General features: G+C 33.7%; 1 protein-coding gene across 4 annotated transcripts in view; it reads left to right on the forward strand.

Moving 5' to 3' along the window:
* Positions 1-12,921, forward strand: part of Cfap47 (cilia and flagella associated protein 47) — a 424,450-nt gene that overhangs the window by 263,562 nt on the left and 147,967 nt on the right. For all 4 annotated transcript variants that reach the window (XM_058585745.1, XM_046465022.2, XM_058585744.1 and 1 more), the window contains 3 exons: positions 8,177-8,373; positions 10,408-10,551; positions 11,133-11,306. In XM_058585745.1, coding sequence (XP_058441728.1) covers positions 8,177-8,373; positions 10,408-10,551; positions 11,133-11,306 — 515 coding nt within the window. The remainder of the gene's footprint in view (positions 1-8,176; positions 8,374-10,407; positions 10,552-11,132; positions 11,307-12,921) is intronic.

Here is a 12,921-nt window from a genome sequence, read left to right on the forward strand (position 1 = left end):
ATTATTAGAAAATTGCAATTGGATATATCTGATCTACATTTAATAGATGGATACTTATTTGATGGAGGAAATTGGTCCAAGGGATGTACATTCAACTATCTCCACATTTATGTCTAAGATATTACTGGAAAATGAAAGGAGAATAAGACATGTAGGAATGAGCATTTAGGAATGACAAATTTCTATTTCTAGGAGCAAAAGAGAAAAGAAACGGCAGAAATATTTTTAGGATGTCAGAAGACAATAGAGTGACACCTAAATTCATACAGATAAGGTTGTATAGTGAGATAATAGAATAGCAAAGACAAGAGAAATTCTGAGAAGTAATAGGAGGAAAATAACAGACCATTTTGCAAAGGAACAAAAATTATGCTGCAGCCAGAATTACCAACAGTAACATTAGAAACCAAAAGATTGTATATCTATGGTGCTGATGCAAATGAACTGTCAGTATAGCATTTTATATTCTAGTAAAATATCATTCAAGAGTCAGGATGAAACCTAACCATTGCAACCTAACAAAGAAATTGAGACAACTTAAAACTCTAAGTAATTTGCTAGCAACAAATTTAAGATCTACTTATAGTTAAATTAAATTGAATTCAGAGTAGTTTAGAATCTAAGCACATTAGTTAATAAAATAATCAGTAAATGTGGATAAATCCCATGAGCACTGACTATAGAATGAATAATTCAGTTGTTATAAAAATGAACTAAACTCAATTACTAGACAACTATATAAGGAAGGATTTATTGTCATTATAGACATGTAAGGTTCTTAGATTTGGGGGAACCAGGGTTGAACTATTTTAAAATATTTTTAAATGAAGTATGAATATTGAAATTGGGATAACCCAAAACTATGAGATAGAATGCATAATTTTTAAGCCTGTGGTGGCATAAAAGGAAATAAAGAAAACTTGATGAATCTAATAAAAACATGGGGGGCTGGGGTTGTGGCTCAGTGGTAGAGTTCTTGCCTAGCATATGTAAGGCACTGAGTTTGATTCTAAGCACCATATATAAATAAATACATGAAATAAAAGTCCATCAACAACTAAATTTTTTTTTAAAATATGGGAACACCGATGAAGTAGGGAGAGGATGTGGTAAAGAGAGACACAGAATAAGATGCTATAATAAACATGTATTGTCACTTCACAAGAGGTTCCATTTGCTTGCTTACTGCATGATGGAAGCCAATTAGTCCAAAGGCAAGGCAGTGGCAGGGAAAGAACTTTATGATTAGCAATCTGATCATAAATTGGCCAGATTATATCTTAAGGATCATCTTAGCTAACAACTCCAATCAAAGAGCTTATATAGGAAAATTAAGGAAGTATACTTTTAGCCACAAATAGGTGGATACTATAGTAATCATTAATCCAGTAGTGGTCCATATCTTTCATGCACATTCTAATGATGTCTTAAAGTCACCAGATGTTCGTTCTGGGTTCTGTAAATCTAAAGAAAGATTACAGATTATAACATCTCATCACCAATGTTTCTCCTGTTCCTTTGTCCACCAATTGTAGCTGACTGTAACAATTAATACTTTCATTTATATGTGACTTTCCTTTAGAATTTAGGATATGGGGAAAAGATTTTAAAAAAAGGAAAAAAGACACTTTGCAAAGGACAAATTGCAAAGGACAAGTTAACCCATTAGGCAACTTCAATATCATTAATCACAATAAATATAGACAGACTAAACTATAAAAGTTTATATTTTCACAATGGAAAATAGAGCTTTATACAATTCATTAAATTACCTGGTAAAACATCCAGAAATTTATGTCAGGTATTTATTAATCAAAATATAGCTGGAATTGATACATTAATATTAGAATAAACACACATTTAGGCAAATAAATGCATTACTTAATTAAAAAGGGAAAATCCAACCTAGAAAACAGTTAGGAACTTATTTCCATCTAATCACATATACTCAAAATATATAAAATAAAGCAGCAAATATAAAAGAGGAAATGAAGAAATTCTCAATGACAGTGGGAGAACTTATTATATCTATTTCAATAATTGATAGATCAAGCAGACAGAAAATTAGTGAAGCCCTACTAGATTTGAACAACAAATTTAATAAGATTAGGCTTTTCTATATTTATTAAGCCTTACTTGGCTATACTGGAAATAACTGACAATCCTTACCATTTATGTACTACAACATTTTGACATTTCTCTGTGGCCTTTTTTTCTTAAGCTTTAGGAAACCTGGGAGAATATGTAGTTGTAATTTTCAGCAAAGTCAAACAGGGAACTGCATACCAGTTTTCCCTGCTTATGTACACTTAACAAACTTTATAGGGAGGCATTTCCAGTATTCTTGCCATTGGGGATTTGTCAGTTAAAAAGTGTCACATTCGGGTTGGGGATATAGCTCAGTTGGTAGACTGCTTACCTCTCATGCACAAGGAATTGGGTTCAATCCCCAGAACCATAAAAAGAAAAAAAAAAGTGTCACATTTGCCAGATGTGGTGGCACATGCCTGTAATCCCAGCGGCTTGGGGGACAGAAGGATTGAGTTCAAAGACAGCCTCAATAACTTAATGAGGCCCTATGCAACTCAGTGAGACCTCACCTTATCTCTAAGTAAAATAGACAAAAGAGCTGGGGGTGTGGCTCAGTGATTAAGTGCCCCTGGGTTTAATCCCTGGCATCAAAAAAAAAAAAAAGTGTCACATTTATGCCATTCTCTTTACATCACAAACATAAATACTTAGTTTTCCTTCTTGGATTCTCTCATTTAATTTTATCATCCTTTTTTTCTTATCTCTCTCCCCATCTCTGTCTTTTCACCCCTAACTATTAGTTTAGATTTTTTTTTCTGGTGATAGAAAAGGAAAGTATATCTATTTTATATGTCTATATAATATACATGTAGTATTTTTTATGTGGTGCTGGGGATTGAACCTAGGGCCTTACTCATGGTAGGCAAGGAATCTATTACTGAACTATACCCCCAGACAAAGTTGACTAACATTTCAAAAATTAAATTAGTTGATAATTAGTATAGGTTTTTATCATTTTAAATTATTGTTATTTTATTCACAAAATGGCTTTTCCTCAGTGGATGATATTAAACTACATTTATATTAATGAAAATTTTTTAGAAAATAAATCAAGCATACTGTAAAATTTTTAGTTGTTGGATCCTTTTATTTTCACATGGAGTCTATGATCATATTTCATGCTTTTATTATTAAATGAGGAAACTCAGTAATGAGCAGTTGTTAACATATTATTTGCTTCACTTGAGTATTTGTGAGACAGATTATCATGTGCCTTTAATAATATAATAAAGTAATAAAATAGGGAAAATTGTAATGAATGTAGTTTTTAAATATATATATATATATATATATATATATATTAAAAAAAAACTTTTCAAACTTTTCAGTTGTAGGTCAACCAAAAAAATCCCTGAAAATATAATCATTCATATATTTATTTATAATTAATATTTTAAAATTTTATTTATATAAGTTAACATGACAAATATAACTACTGTGTGTATGTATGTGTGGGTGTGTGTGTAGGCGTGTGTGTGTGTGGGGGGGGGTGTTATACTAGGGAATGAACCCAGCTACACTCTACTACTGAGCTACATTCCCAGCCCTTTTTATATTTTAATTTGGGATAGGGTCTCACCAAATTTCCCAGGCTGGCCTCAAACCTGGCATTCCTCTTGCATCAGCCTCCCCAGTCACTGGGATTATAGGTGTACATTATCCTGCCCAGGAATTATTTACTCTTGTTAGCTCATTTTCTGAAATGAGAGCTTGTGATTATTGTTTGCTAATAATATACCTAAAAGCTTAACTATAGGAGAGAATGAGCAATTTACTATATTACTTAATCTCTTCCACATGTTTGATATGTTTTCATATAATCATGGCAAATTAGAACAGGAAAAATCAAAAATGAGTTAATCAAATTGTATTCTTCAAATTCTTCTCAAGTGCTTTGGTTTGTTTATTAGGAATCTACTTCAATTAATGAGAGCTTCAGGCTCTCATTTTGCTTCAACCACAGAAACCCCAGCTTCACATATTTTATATGTTGGGATTATGTGTAAGATACAGTTCTGAGTATCTCTAAGTTAAAAAAAAATAGTGTTAGAAAGTCATTGCTCAAATACTACTCATTAATGTAAGCTGATTAAGAACTTCTAAAAAAGTACTTTGTTTGCCAAGGTCACAAAATGTAAATGAGAACCTGGAGCCCTGGCAATCCCAGTGACATGGAGCCAAGGCAGGAAGATCATAGTTCAAGGCCCTCCTCAGCAATTTAGCAAGACCCTCCAAAACTTAGTGAGACCTTGTCACAAAATAAAAGATGAAGGATGGCATAGTGGCGCATTCCTGTAATCCCAGCAGCTCCAGAGGCTGAGGCAGGAGGATTGCAAATTCAAAGCCAGTCTCAGCAAAGGCAAGATGCTAATTAACTCACTAAGATCTTGTCTCTAAATAAAATACAAAATAGGGCTGGGAATGTGGCTCAGTGGTCAAGTGCTCCTGAGTTCAATCTCTGGTATCCGCACCAAAATAAAATAAATAAGTAAAAAATGAAAAGGACTGGGGATATAGCCCAGAGGTAAAGCACCTCTGGATTCAATCCCTAGTTTCAAAAACAAAAATGTGAGGAACCCAACTAGAAAACAAAATTAATTCTGAGATTGATTTCACCATTTTCATATTACCAGATAGTTTCACATTTGTATTTTCCTTTGCAGTTAAGATAAGGTAGTTAAGCATGCTGGGGAAGTGGCTCAGTCGTAGAGTGTTTGCCTAGCATCTGCAAGGCCCTGGGTTCAGTACCCAGTACTGCAAAAAAATTTTTAAAAAATGAGTAAAAGTTTGGGGCTGGGGCTGTAGCTCAGTAGCAGAGCACTTGCCTAGCATTTGTAAGGCACTGGGTTCTATCTTTAGCACCACATAAAAATAAACAAATAAAATAAAGGCATGATGTCCATCTCCAAGTACAAAAAGATACATTGGAGATAAGACAGCCTTTTAAACAAATGCTGCCCAGAAAACTGGTCATCCATATGTAGAAGAATGAAACTAGATCTTTATCTCTCACCCTGCATAAAAATCAACTCAAAATGGATTGAAGACCAGGAATTAAACCAGAAAGTATGCAACTCCTAGGAGAAATGTAGGATCAACACTTCAGATATAGGCATAGACTTTCTCAGTAGGAATCCTAAAGCTCAGGAAATAATGCCAGGAGTTATTAAATGGGACAAAAATCAAATTGAAAACTTCTGCACAGCAAAGGAAAGAATTATAAATGTGAAGATAGAACCTACAGAATGGGAGAAAATCTTTGCTAGCTACTCTTCTGACAGAAAGAACTCGAAAAACTTAACCACAAAAAGCCAAATAACCCAGTTAATAGAATGGGCAAATGAATTAAACAGGTACTTCTCAAAAGAATAAATACAAATTACCAACAAATATATGAAAAAAATTTAACATTGCTGGTAATTAGGAAATGCAAAACAAAACTACACTGAAATTTAACCTCACACCAGACAGAATGGTAGTCATGAAGAATACAAACAATAATAAATGCTAAAGAGGATGTGGAGAAAAATAAACAGCTTTATACTACTGGTTGGATTATAAATTACTACAACTATTATGGAAATCAGTGTGGAGGTTCCTCAAAAGGCTAGGCATGGAATCACCATATGACTCAACTACACCAATCCTTGGTCTTTATCCTAAACAATGAAAGTCATCATACTATAAAGATACATTCATACACATTTTTATAGCTGCACAATTCACAACAGCCAAACTATGGAACCAGCCTAGGTGTCTATCAACAAATAAATGGGTAAATAAAATGTGGTGTGTATGTATATATGGTGTGTATGTATGTGTGTGTGTGTGTATATATATTTATAAATATATATACACACACACACCACACACACACAATGGAGTTTTGTTCAGCCATAAAGAAAAATGAAATTCTGTCATTTTCATGAGAATGGATGGAACTTGAGACCATTATGTTAAATGAAATAAGCCAAACTGAGAAGGTCAAGGGTTGTATGTTTTCTCTCATATGTGGGAGTTAGGAAAAGGAAGGTGATGAGGTTATATCATGAAAATCAAAGAAAGATCAGTATAGGGAAAAGGACCAGAGGGGCAGGAGGAGGAGGGAAGTCAGTGCTGGGGAGTGATTTGGCGAAATTATATTGTTATATTCTGTGCAAATATGAATATGCAACAACAAATCCCATCATTATGTACACCTGTAATGTACCAATAAAAATGTGGAAAGATGGGCTGGGGCTGTAGCTCAGTGGCAGAGCGCTTGCCTTGCACATGTGAGGCACTGGGTTCAATCCTCAGCACCACATAAAAATAAACAAATAAAATAAAGACATGCTATCCATCTACAACAACAAATTTTTTTTTAAATGTGGAAAGATACAATGAATCAAAATTTATTCTGCTGTAATATATACCTAATTAAAATTAATTAATTAATTTAAAATTTTGTTAAATGTGGAAAAAAGAGAAAAAAAATTGGATGCAGCTCATAAAAGATTAGAGAGCTCATGGACAGAGTACCTAACTATGATACACTGATACCTATCCAGTACCACATGGAACAGAAAAGCTGTCCCATATAAGCTCACTCCAAAGAACCATGAGCAATTAAGTTTGTTGTTCAAACCACAAATTTTGAGGGTATTTCTGCAGTGATAGCTGACCAAAAGTGCAGTATTGACTTATTGTCTCAACCATGAACAACTCTAGGAGTTGAGCATTGTACATTTTTATGGGTTATTTGCAGATATGTAGATCACACTAATTATTTCCAATAGTCCAAGTTATATAAAATTAAGTATTCTTTCAAGATATTCTTCATACTCATTTATTTTCTTTAGTAACTATAATCTGGTAAATTAAATATATTTGGTTATCTTTAACTATAGAATTGTGGCAACTGCTGCAGTTGTGAATATCACCTGTAAAGAAAGAGTAGCAAAGGTTAGGGGTATAGCTCCATGTAGAACAGTTGCCTAGCATTTCCAAGGCCCTGGATTTTACCCTTTGCCAAACAAGAAAACAACAAAACCCCCTTATTTTCATTATTTTATGAGATTTGTCAAACATCTCTTCAACTACCTACCGTATTCTCAAATTATGTAACCTTGAGTAATTCACTTGACCCCAGTGAATGTCAGGTGTCCTATTTGTATATTATAGGTAATATGTATCTTTTCAATATGGTTGTGGGTATCACATGGGGATATATGGAAAGTTCTCATTTAGTAGGCATTCAGTTAGTGTTGGTTACTCATTTTTAGTATATTAACTCCCATCTCTACTCCCCTTCCCTTTCCATTTGGAAAAAGGGGGTAAAATGAAATGAAAAGCTAAGGCCCAAATAATCTACACCTGAGTAGGGTAAGGCTGGAAGGGAGAGATCCTGCTTGTCCCTAACATCTACAATACCCAATTCAAAATTACAGATGGAAGCCCACATACCACCTGTCTAAATTTTTGAAATCATAAATCAAATGAATACACTTTTAGGTATAAAACATTTTATTATCTCCCCTTGACAAAAAGAACTGTATACCAGCCTGGAAGACCAAGTTTTTTGAACTTATGATTCTTGGACTCTTCAGAGTTTTGCACTAGAAAATGACAGCACAGAATGGCTGGATCCTGGCCACTTGCCCACCCACCCAATTATCTTTTTTCCTGCAACTCAAACATGAAGTATGATTTTATTTACATACACACATACATATAATTATAATGTAATATATATTAATTTGGGGCTAAGCACTGAAAAGCCTTTGAGCAGATTCTTCTCCCCTGATCTGTCCACCAATGTACAGAGTTGATCCTGATAATACAGCAGCAAGACAGTGGTATCTTTTTAAGCATGGGGCCCTGAGTGAACTTGTGGAGCAGACTGTCCTCCAATTTATACAAGATATATTCGCTCATTCGTAAATAAACTTGCATGATAAGCCCTGGCGATTTAGGTGTGGTGTATTTCTTCAGTAATATGTAGTCTATTCTAAGTTGGCAACTTTAAAAATAATATTACTAATCAAAATGAATTTTAGGAATTATGCCATTTAAAATGACTGAACTATTTTAAATATTTTGACAGCTGCTGATGGATGTGTTTCAGTTCCTTTACGATTTGCTCCTCTCAGTCCTGGCCGCTACCCTTGTAAAATTTTGTTGACATCAAGGTATGATGTACGTCTCTATTGCGTTGAAGGTGTGGTAAATGAAGAATATCCAGAGGCCAAATTTGAGTTCCAGACACCAGCATTTGAACCCCTTGTTCAGAATATTCCAATAGTAAGTGCAAACTTTTTAAAAATACTTGTCTTCATTTCTGTGTAGAGTTTTAAATTTACCTTTTTTCTCTGAAGGTTTTATACTATTACTCTATAAAATTAACTGACAATAAAGAAATTAGCAGGGAAAACATAAATTTATTAACATTCAGGAATAAGAGAACTCTACACAATGTAAAAGATGGAAAAGATAGTTGTAGAAGCTAAACAAAAGGATTGGAATTTGGGCTTCTAGGAAGAAGGGAGGCAGTGCTTGACTCAGGTTGAGGGGTGGGGGTGCACAGGGAAAAAGGATTGTCTTATTATGTAAATAAAGTCTCCCAGGTAACAGCCACTTGTCTTTATCTTTCTGAGCCAGGTGTCAGACTCCCAACCTCTACTTCCTGTCAAAAGATCTTTCCTAGGAAGAAATAAGAAAACAGAAAAGCCTCTGCATGCATCTACTGTTTATTTTCTTTATAGATGTAAATTTATTTTATAAAAGGGCAGTCTTTCAGAGTTAATTATGTCTTCAGTTTCTCAGAATAGCTATCATGAAATATTCCAAAGAAATAATCTTCAGGGTAGAATATTTTGGGTTTTCATACTCACAACATTTATCTTAAAATATTCTAAAGAAACAATCTTCAAGGTAGCATATTTTGGGGTTTATTGAGGTATGACTGCCTCAATAAATATCCCTCAGTTCTCCCAACTTGAATTACTACAGATTAATTTTACTATCTATTGCCAATTATTTCTCCTCATTTATGTTAGAGTTCCTTTCTAAATGTAAATGTTATCACCTGATTGTTGCTGAAAACTTGGTCTTTGTCCCTGATGCTAACCCAATAAGGATGACATGGTTTTGAGATAAAGGAAAAAGAGGTTTCATTGCTTTGCTGGCAAAGGAGAAGCATGGGGGACTCCTATCCCAAAGGCTGTGATTCTGCCCATCAGCAGGAACAGGGGGCTTTCATAGGAGAGATTCAAAGGCTATATTCCACCTGTTCTCTGTTAGAGATGTAATTCACTTGTTAATTTGGGAGACAGTCATTTCTGAGATCTTCTGGTAAAATCCCCAAAGTCTGGATTATTTCCTTCCTATATGGTGAGTGAGTACTCAAAGATAGATAAATCTGCTTAAAATGGGGAGGAAAGGTAATCCTGTTTCCCCTGAAATTAGGGAGGGGGAGAGATTATGTTGGAGCAGGAGGAGAGGAAGAGAAAGAAACATGTCCATTTTAAACATAAGTTGCAGTGGCAGAGTAGCAAGGGCTATATTAAAAGTATAAAGTGGGCCAATGTTACATGATCAACCACTTTTTGCTTCAGAAATCAACTCTAATATCTTTAACCTATCATTAAATCTCTAACTAAAAACTATGGCTCCTGACTTCTCCAAGCTGAATTGTGGAATCTCAGATCACTTTGCTCCAAATTCTGTTGTGATTTTAACATTTGACTAAATGAGTTCATGGATACAGAAAAAAAAAATGGCTGGCTGCAACTTGGCTACCTATTAGTCAAAGTGACAATCCAGCATTGAAGTAGATAATGTAATTGTAAGGAACTTTGGGTTTTCAGCATGATAAATTGGTTTTTGGTTGTTTAATTATTAAAGACATAACAAAAGTCAGATGAAAGCACAAAAATCTGTTCTGATGAGATATGTAATCTTTGTTATCTGAGAAATCTAACAGAACACCATTTATTTTCCTTAATTAGGCATAAATTTCTGTCCTCCAACACAATTTTGCCATTTAACAGTAGTAAGTCCAATAAAGGAATATGTCTCTATATTCAATGATCCTTGGTTAGGCCTATCAAACAATGTTTCTATGTGACAAAAAAAGAACATGAAGTCCTCCTTGTGCCTTTTGTTCACATTTTTCATAGTCATTCTTAACAATATGATTTTCAAATTATGATTCTTAGGAAATATAACAAAAATACAATATACACTTTTATTAAAAGTACCAAGAATTAACATATAATTGAACTTCATCAGCATCATCCTTCTGATATTTTTGTACCTTTTTGTTTTATGTTTTAGAATAATAAGACAAAGACTGAATGGAAATGTCAAGTTAACATAGAAGGAGAATGGTTTTATGGACCTCCTATCTTATATGTTGGACCAGGTGAAACAGTGCAATACCCTCTCACATTTAAACCTATTTTGGAATGTGAGATTATGGTATGAATTTACTGATTCTTTTCCCCATTATTAATATGTACATGAACGATGTGTGATATTAATCTATTTAATTGGTAATAAAACATTTTTCAGACAGTTTGTATTTTCTAAAAATTTGATAATTTTTTTTTGCTTGAAACTTTAATACTTTTATTTACTGGATAAATATTGTGAAAGTCAAATGCTGTTATCTGTACTTATGTCTGGATTATTTTTACACAACACCATGAACAATGTAAAATCATCACTTCTTTTGTTCTTAGTCATTAAGGAAATTCAGACCTCAGAAAATTTTTTTCTTAAGAATATTTTTTAACAAGGAAGTAAGCATGCATATAATTGCTATATATGAGAATGCCTATATAAATTCTATAATTTATGGAAAGTAGAGAGAAATAAAAAGCTTTTCACCAGTAATTCATTTGTTCAGTAGAAGCATTTATATATGAGTTGGAAAAGTCAATGACTAACATTTCCTTAGAAGCTCATTTTATTAATTAGACTCAAGATGAATAGGATTGCTGAAGTTGTTTGGCATTGAACTATGACATGTAGTGCTGATTTTGGCTGGTTCATCATAGGGTAAACTTATTCTACAAAATGAAGTAGATGGTATGGAGCACATCTTTGACATAAAAGGGATTGGGAAAAAACCACTGGCCTTAGAACATATCAGTGTTGATTGTGAAGTGGGGAATGTGACAAATAAATCCATAATGGTGCCTAATTATACAAGGACTATCATAACATTTAAGGTAAGGTTTTTTTTTTTCATTTGAAAAATATTTTATTCTGAATGTATATTGAATTATTATTAAAATAATAATTACATGAAAAATTTTAAACACTTTATTTAATCAGGTAAAATAATGATATGTTTAGAGATGTATACAATTCTACCTTTTATTAGTTCACAACTACTCATTTTAATTTCAATTAGCACCAAACAAGATTCATACTTAAGTATTTGAATATAATCATAAAATACATTAAAAACCACTTGTTTGAGTCACATGTATTTTTGCTTGAAGAAATGGTGCATGATAACAAAGGATGTTTTCAAAAAACTTTAGAAATATCCTTAAAATTTTGGATGTGCAATCTGTAGGCACAGTCTATCCTATGATTTACCAGTTGAATAATAGTTGAAATGCGAAGAAGTGCATAGCTGCTCATATACTTATATTTTATGAAGTTTTTGTAGTTTGCCCTCCTCCATTGATTTGTTTATACTAATCCCTATATAAAATTCTCTGAACTGGGTGTATGCTCAGCATGTGCAAGACCCTCTGTTTAATCCTCAGTCCAAAAAAAAGGAAAGAAAGAAGAAATTGCTGCCTCCACTTTTATCTACAAAATATGTGTCCAATATATTCCTCAAAAGAAACATCAACTATTTACCCATTCTAGGCGCCTTGATTCAGTTTTAGAAGGGTCTGTAGAAGTTTGGAAACTCTGGGCTTGTCTTCTACTTTTTTATATAGTCTTAAAATATGTGCACCTAGGTTTTCTCTTTCCTTTCTGAATTATAAATGAAGTGAATATTCTAAATGAAAATCTCCTCTTCTCATTCCCAGCTGAAACCCTTCAGTGTCTTCTCTGACCTTCAGGATCAAGTCCTACTTCAGTGGCTTGCCTTTGCTCATCATAATGTTTAATTAACTTCATCTCTTGCCACCTGTATCTCCAACAACACTTAATCCTTTATCAACAGTATTTCCTTTTTCTGCTGCCTGGAACTCTCTGCCCAAATTCCTATCTTCCATTTATCTGTATCTAACACTTTGTCATTCTCTCTTATAAGGTTAAAAGTCTACTTTTTCCGAGAACTTTTCCCTATTCATAAACCTGGGTAACAGTCTTCTGCCACTACAGAATTTTTGTACTGCCTTACCATCATACCTATTACTTCATATTGCTATTACCTATTTACTGTTCCTCACCAGATTATATATTGTGAGAACAAGGCAATCTTACCCACATTTTTATACCTGGCATAAAACATAGTATTTAGCACATACATAATAGTGTATAATGAATAGATAAAAATAACACGTGGAATTTAGAAGAAAGAAAAAAAAGGAAAGAAATGTGGAAACAAAGAAAGAAGGATGGAAGAACCTGGAGGGAAGGGTGGAGGAGGGTAAGGAAGGGAAGTTAAGAGGAAGGAAGGAAGGAAGGAAGGAAGGAAGGAAGGAAGGAAGGAAGGAAGGAAAAGGGAAGGGAAGGGAAGGGAAGGGAAGGGAATAGGTGGAGTGGGAAGGAAAGAAGAAGAGAAAAATTCATGACTATTTGGATTGGCTATAAATAAAGAAAACATGATTTTTGCACCACTTCTTTTCTACTTCCAGAATTTACTAATGAGCAAGG

Source organism: Marmota monax, unplaced genomic scaffold (assembly GCF_021218885.2).
Source record: "Marmota monax isolate L192 unplaced genomic scaffold, Marmota_monax_Labrador192_F-V1.1 WCK01_AAM20220418_F8-fsc00158, whole genome shotgun sequence".
In the NCBI taxonomy this organism is placed as follows: Eukaryota; Metazoa; Chordata; class Mammalia; order Rodentia; family Sciuridae; genus Marmota; species Marmota monax.